Source organism: Hippoglossus stenolepis, chromosome 20 (genome assembly GCF_022539355.2).
Source record: "Hippoglossus stenolepis isolate QCI-W04-F060 chromosome 20, HSTE1.2, whole genome shotgun sequence".
NCBI classification, from domain to species: domain Eukaryota; kingdom Metazoa; phylum Chordata; class Actinopteri; order Pleuronectiformes; family Pleuronectidae; genus Hippoglossus; species Hippoglossus stenolepis.
Window position 1 is genome coordinate 3,624,182 of NC_061502.1, and position 8,053 is coordinate 3,632,234.

The 8,053-nt window shown below is 41.4% G+C and overlaps 1 protein-coding gene across 1 annotated transcript in view; it reads left to right on the top strand.

The window, feature by feature from the left end:
* The window catches only part of ptchd4 (patched domain containing 4), a 37,584-nt gene extending 30,014 nt beyond the window's left edge, over nt 1-7,570 (top strand). The window contains exon 3 of the mRNA XM_035143361.2: nt 59-7,570. Within this exon, the coding sequence (XP_034999252.1) occupies nt 59-1,740 (1,682 nt within the window). The 3' untranslated portion in view covers nt 1,741-7,570. The remainder of the gene's footprint in view (nt 1-58) is intronic.
* Nucleotides 7,571-8,053: the final 483 nt, after the last annotated feature.

Here is an 8,053-nt window from a genome sequence, read left to right on the forward strand (position 1 = left end):
AACTGGGCCGTTTTCTAACGTACAAAATGTTAACACACCTCTCTCTTGCTTCTTCCAGGCCATGGAACCAAAGGAGTGTTCGAGCTGCTAGCAGGCTGGAGGAGAACGAGGGAGAACCTCCCCTTCAAGGAACGCGTGGCGGACGCTTTTGCTGATGTGATGGTGTGCTACACCATGACAAGCTCACTCTACATCATCACCTTTGGCATGGGAGCGAGCCCTTTTACCAACATCGAGTCTGTGAAAATTTTCTGTCAGAGCATGTGCGTAGCCATACTGGTCAACTACTTCTACGTCTTCTCGTTCTATGGCTCCTGCCTGGTGTTCGCTGGACAGCTGGAGCAGAACCGCTACCACAGTGTTTTCTGTTGTAAAATCCCCTCAGTGGAGTATCTGGACCGCCAGCCCACATGGTTTAAAACTATGATGAGTGACGGCCATGACCTGTCCACGCACCACGACAGTGTACCCTACCAGAATCACTTCATCCAGCACTTCCTGCGAGAGCACTACACAGAGTGGATAACCAATACTTATGTAAAACCCTTTGTGGTCATTCTCTATCTCATCTACGCCTCTTTCTCATTCATGGGATGTTTACAAATTAGCGATGGATCAAATGTTGTTAACCTGCTGGCAAGTAACTCTCCGAGTGTCTCGTATGCTCTAACCCAGCAGAAATACTTTAGCAACTACAGCCCTGTGATCGGGTTTTATATTTACGAGCCCATTGAGTATTGGAACTCCACGGTGCAGGAGCACCTGAAGACTCTTAGTCACGGCTTCAACAAGATCTCCTGGATGGACAACTTTTTCCACTACCTGCGGGTGGTGAATGTGAGTGCGTCAACTAAGGGCGACTTCATCACCATCCTTAAAGGCTCCTTCCTGCGCAGCCCGGAGTACCAGCACTTCACTGAGGACATCATATTCTCAAAGAATCGTGAGACTGACGAGTATGATATAATCGCCTCACGGATGTACCTGGTGGCGCGGACAACTGAGAAGAAGCGTGAGGAAGTGGTGGAGCTCCTGGAAAAGCTCCGTCCATTGATGCTTATCAACAGCATTAAGTTCATTGCCTTCAATCCAACATTTGTGTTCATGGACCGCTACAGCTCTTCTGTCATCTCCCCCATCCTGACCTCAGGCTTCAGTGTGCTCACCATCCTCATCCTCACTTTCTTCCTGGTCATCAACCCCTTAGGGAACTTCTGGCTCATCCTCACAGTAACGTCTGTGGAACTGGGCGTCTTGGGTTTGATGACCCTTTGGAACGTTGGCATGGACAGCATCTCAATCCTGTGCCTTATTTATACCCTCAACTTCGCCATGGATCACTGTGTACCACACCTGTACACCTTTGTGCTGGCCAACGAGCACACTAGGACGCAGTGCATCAAGTTGGCACTGGAGGAGCACGGGGCTGCCATCCTGCAGAACACATCCTGCTTCGTGATCGGGATCATGCCCCTGGTGTTTGTGCCTTCCAATCTGACCTACACACTGTTCAAGTGCTCCCTCCTCACTGCAGGCTGCACTGTGCTGCACTGCTTCGTCATCCTGCCGGTCTTCCTGACCTTCTTCCCACCATCCAAAAAGAGACACAAGAAAAAGAAACGGGCCAAGCGGAAAGAGCGGGAGAGGGAGAGAGAGCGGGAAAGGGAGAGGGAAAGAGAAAGGGAGGAGATAGAGTGCATTGAAGTCAGGGAGAATCCTGATCATGTGACAAACGTCTGAGTAGTTTGTTATTTTAGCAGTGCATATCAGTGGGTCAGTTATTGGTTAAGAAGAGGTGTTCTCCAAATGTGAGGTGCCTCTACAGGTGCAGGGGAGCTTGATATGTCCCCTGAGGAGTGGACACCCGTCACTCCCAACCAATAGCAGCTAAGCTGGCCAGAGTAGAGCGCAGCCCCACTGGTCGGTCATCCAGTCCTTCAGTCTGGACAGTGCAACATGCTCATGGTCCCAACTATTTGGTATTAAACACGAGTTAGTTGCCAGAACCTATGCTTGCTACGGCTGTAGGTACATTCTAAACACACAGTGTGGTAGTCCATTATAGCAATAGCAATTCTAAGTTCCTCTCCTGCAGCCCTTATCTCAAAGACAGTGAGAGAGGAGCAAAGCAGTCTGTTAAAGTAAGGACACAAGGAAAAGTTGGTGAAAGTGCTAAGGGTGATAATACACAAGTCCACAGATTGAAAGTGGGCAGGCGACGGCTGTGATCGCACCTCACTCCTCACACCTCGGTAACATCAAACAGAAACAAAACCAAATTCTGTGGAAAGAGAGAAACTGTGGACCTGGAAGCACACTGCATGCTTTTCTGTAACATGAAATCAAGCTGAACCGGGCAGATGGCATACACTGTGTCAATTGTGAAGAATTATCTTGCACATTGCATTCGGGGAATAGTACGGTCAAGGTAATGAGGCAAATATGTCTTCATCCCAGAAGTCATCTAAGGTATCAGACAATGGCAAAATATACTGCAGAGGGCTGCAGTGTATGAGGAGAAAGGGATAAGGAACTATTGGGCAGCAGTACTTGAAAAGGCAGTAAACCTGATTCTTTGAGTACTTGAGTAAATCCTAAACTGCTTCTGCAAACCACTAAAACCAAAAGTGAAGAGTGTCTTCAAGGCCGGAAATATATCCCAGTAGATTGATTACAATGGAAAATTTCTGTGAGGGTACGAATGTGTTTGTGATCCACTTACAAAAGCTCACTGGCGTGATACTGGTATAAGGAAGGTCCGGATGTGATTCATTACGAGCAGTGGTGCCAAATGGTGTACAGAAGCTTTTGTCTGCCGACTGATTTCTATAAAAACAAACAACAAAAAATATCAGCTCGATATTTGTCCCAGCTAATTTAAATGATTGCTATTCAGTGTCTTTTGGGTTTGTGAAGCTGATTACGAAACAGGCTTTAAATTAGGCAGTGAGGCACTTTTTGTAAAGAATGCTGTCTCTGAATAGCGTGACAAATTGAAACGAAGAGCTGAAGTGAAACGAGAAATTTGTTTTGCTCCAAATGTAGGAAACTGCAATTAAAAATCACAATAACATGTTAATAATACAAATAAGTAAAAGTCCAGCCCTGCAGCCTTGCTGAAGAGCATGCTGTTCACGCCATTTGTCTATACAGAAATAGTGCATTTGAAAAACAATGCATCATTGTTTTTCTTAACATTTTATTGCTTTTTTTATTTAATATTTGGTTTTCAGCCCTCAAGCTGTAATGAATTATATTTTTATGCAGTCGATGGATCGAAGTGTGAAATGTAAGGTGTTGATCATAATCACCTGGTGCTGCAGTTCCCCTCAGCTGTGCAGACCTTTTTAGCATCTTTCCGCTCATTGTTTTCATTGTACAACCCACGACATTACTGTTTTGGTTCACTTCAACTACTTTCATCAACCTGGTTTGCAGCAGCAGGCAGCATTAGCCTGTGAAAAAAGCTTTATCAATTTATCTCTATAAAATACCCTTATTATTCAGTGGAAGGCTAAACTGGCTGCTGTTTCTCCGTGGGGTAAACAGCATTATCTGTGTCCGTCAAAGTCCGATAGGAATCTGTGTTGCAGTCAAAAACCAAACACACTCAAGGTCAGCAGGCCCAACAGATACCGGTCTGAGGCTGACCTCTGGCAGGCAGATCTTAGCTGGTCGCATGTGATAGAGTGGCCCCCTGTGAGCAGATGAGGCTGATTGCAGATCTGTCAATAACGTCTGACGAGGACACTGACTGTTCTTACAGGGCTGTCATTGAGGGAGAGTGAATGTCTCTCAGCTAATCAGGCAGCTGGAAGGAAGTTGGAGTATTCATACTGTACCACATGTCAGTGAGGGGCATCTGTTGTTTGACAACGAGCTCATACAGTCATATAGCAAATTACAAGTTATAAAAAATGGCTGATAAACCTTCTTGTTTGGATTTAAATCTGTAAAATAATGAGAAATAAAGGTTAAAAGAAGAATTTCCTGCTATTGCAGAATTAGACAGTAAAGTGTTGAATCGTCAGGAACCTTGTCTTTCATCAGATGACGCCCTTCTTAGAATTAAGGTGTTTATGGCCAGCGGCTTCCCGAAGCTGCTGCAGTGAGCGTCACGTTATGTAAAAGCCACGTCATGTATGTATAGCAAAAGGCATGAAATCTTTGAAAAATGGGAAAGAAATGCAGATATTAAATAATTTACCTCCCAAAAATGGACTGTTTGCATGGCACTGTATTGTATGTATGTATGCATGTATTTAATTTTTCTGTGCGAAGTCTGCATTTTCTTATTTTTCTTTTCTTTTGCTCCGCTGTGGTTAAGTTTGTCGTCTCGATGGATATTCTGTAACACCGTGTGCTGCAAAAGAACAAAATGAGTCATATCTGTTCCAAAACAAAAGCCAGAGGATATTTCATCTGTAAAATACCTGTAAATTATTCTTTTCTATATTTTCTAAAAAAAATATATATATACTATAGAAAGATTTTTAATGACAGAATTTTCTTAAAAAAATAAAAAGGGAAAAAAGTTGAACACAGTAGGCCAGTAACAAACAGTGGAATGTTACCAGTATACTAGATCTTATTCCTTGCAAACTACAGTGTCAGTGTTTGTTGATGATTCACATTTTTATGTGGGAAACACCATTTTATTGTTTGTTAGTGTGTCTTGACTCCTTTATAACCTCTACTTGGCCCTCACATTTAGGGATATCACTCAGTACTCAACAGCCCTTTTGTAAACAACACGACGGCCCATCAGGCTTTGTAATGATCATTTTTAACCACAAAAAAACCACATTAGAGATTTACAGAACATAGACAGAATGTCCAGTTTATATCCTGAATTAAATTTATTACACTTTGCTGTCTGGCAGACCAAGCTTAGCAACTAAGATATCAATATTAAGCATTATTGTTAACTCGTCTGGAACATCATTCCTAGATATGGGCGTCTTCCTCCTCATCGCTGGCTACAAAGCTATTGCCTAGCAACACTTGCCACCTTTCAGCTACTTTAAAATTACCATCATTCCCAATACTCGCCTGTCTGATTAGGCTGCCGTGTCATTGTTATAAGAAATGAAAAGAAGTCACTAGAAATGATTCTTCTACAGCAACGCAGTAGAAGAACCAACAGGTTATTGAAAGAGCATGTAATATTCATAATAAATACTACGTATTATTTTCACCATTGAAAATGAAAACCTGGGTTTAAGGATGAGCATGCCATTATTCAGTATTTTATTATTGTCAACAAATCCCCTGAAAAGACCAAAACCAACAGTTTGTCTGTTTCTCAATATCTCTGACGTCCCCAGCCAACGCCTACTGGTTCTCATATTCTTGTTTCATTTATGATTTAAAACCCATTTATCATTAAAAAGGCTAAAATAATAAACAGTTGAGTGCTGTAGTTATTTAACACATGTTACTCAAACCGGAGACGTGACAAATGAATAATGATATTCCTTTGGTGTTATACTCAGTATTTATGTATTCAAACGGTGTCATGGCGACTGAAAATTGTGAATTGTGGTTGGTTTAAAAGTGTGAACACATTTGTTTCTAAACGATGGGCCGTGTACGTGGGGACAGCAACATTTGTGCCTCAGCAAAAAAAGGCCTAGAGCTCAGATTGTTTGTGTAACCAACAACAAATAGTTCACACTTCAAGTAAGTATGGAAAAGGAGGATTTTTTTACGTGGATATAAAAACTGTGTTACTGTATTCATAGGTGAATTAGGATGGCAGAGCACATGACTGAGCCATAAAAGAGATTTTGCACATGCACAGAAAAAGTACAAATTGTTGGGGGTAAAGACGATTTTGGGCAAAAAAGTCCCCAAACTTTGTTTAAAATCCGATTTGACTGGTGATTCAGTACAATTGTAGTTGAGGCTCTCTCTCCTTATTGTTTTAGATGGAGAACCAGTCTTCTTATTCCCGGGGTGTTTTCAAGGTAGTTGCTAAGAGGGCGGAGTTTCTACCTTTTGTGCTGTAGAGTTTTGTTGGGAATTCATATTTTGTGTAAAACCAGGTTTTTATGCTACAATTTAACTACTTTCTCTTTGTTACTTCCTGGCTCCTCCTCATCCGTGACATAATAGACTATAATGGTTTTGTCCTCTGACCTCTGTAATCTTATGGGGTAGCTGCAACCGGCCATGACATGTCCATTAAAAGTTAATTTTTTCCACAAATAGAATACTAAACAAAAGTTATTATCATGGTAATGAAGAGACGTAATCCAGTGCAACAGAGTGGCTCATTGATGTGTTTTAATAGGTTAACGGAAACAATGGAGATCGAAGGCACAGAGGAACAAGACTTGTATTTGTAGTGGTAGGGTCAATGGACTGATGGTTTTGGTCTTGGGATTTCTAGACAATAACACCATTGACAGCTTCATTCTTAACATCTGGACTACTATATAATTACATTTGATAAGGTGCCAGATGTGGTAGTCGGCATGCATTGTGAAGAGTACATGTTGCTTTACTCCCACATTTATACATCTTCTACTACATTATTATGTCAAAACTAACTTTCATCCATAGACGCAGCATTTTTTTCTTCAAAATTAGATAGACCGTGTCAAACCTATTGAAGTGTTGCACATTTTCTACACATTTAAAGAATAGGTTTCATTAGATCCTGCTGGGTTATGCTGATTTCTCACCTCTATGGTGACATCTCAAACACGTTTTATACTGTAACATTACAGCTGATATATGATAAATGGGCTTTGAATTAGTTGTTAGGTGAGGTTACCTCAAAATGCGGTTTGAGTACCATGCACGATAATCAAAAAGGAATTAAAATAGTAATATAAATACATATAAATGACAAAGTGCTGGTGTTTCAAAAGTCAGTCAGCATATAGGTAAGTGCACTATAAGTCTCATGGGGTGCTTTCCATACACTCGCACATTTTCAGTTTTTACAACCAGGGACGGCAAAACGTTTCCACGAAACAGGGCAATAAAATTATGCAATCACCGCTTGTTGAATAATTGACTGTACATGGTCAATTTGTTTCAACCACAGCCTCAGAGGACACATTACTGTTTTATCGTAACTCGTCTATCTCGTATGTCAAGCCACAAAAGTAAACTCATGTACGGTCATTCATCAAACCTGTTATTTAATGGCATCTAGGTCAGCATTTTTCTTAACCTTTCAACAGTGTAGAGGGCAGCACGCTCAATAGGGATAGGGTTATTTGGTAACCTTTGTCCTTCTATCTAACTATCTATCCATCTATCTAATGATTTCCTCATCTCATCATAGATTTAAAATACTAACATATGGCATAACTTTAAACCGCTGTTAAAATGCTGTTTCTGTGCTACAGCTTCTCTATCCTCGCCATCTTTCTATGCCTGATGGGAATTTTCTGACCCAATCATCTGGAACTTGGATAGCAGACCCAACTGACAGTACGATTGGTTGTTTGTTCTTATTATGCATTGGGAGGATTCTCTTTGTTTTTTGCCAAAGTGTTAGCCTTATATATCATGTCTTCAAGGGTATTCCACCTAATTAAAGAAAGTACATATGCATTGTGATTTCTTTGGATGGTCCACTCCGTTGTATCAGATTGGTCAGCTCTCCTTCAAATCAAACACAGCAGATAATTGTTGCTGAAGCAAATGAATGCATTTTTAGGTCAACATCCCTGACAAACATGACGTAATGTTTGTCTAGATCCCCGTCAATGGGATGTAATGTAACCAAGTATTTTCAAACTAAGCTACGGCTTCACAGCCCTCGTCCTAAAATGTTTGCCTTGTGAAAGAATGTTACCTCGGTCAAAGATGCTTTACTATGCATCTGGTGTGACACAATAATAAGGGAGGGAAACTATTGTGTCTGAACCTTTTCTGATGGGGACAATGTAGATGAAGCATTTGACTTCGATGGGTGTTGAGCCGTAGTTAACAAACAAAGAGCTCCTAAGAAATAAAGTACATCCTCAGAACCAGGTGCAGGAGAGATCGCTGTGAGGAGATGACACTGTTGATTGTCTGCGTGATGTAGGTG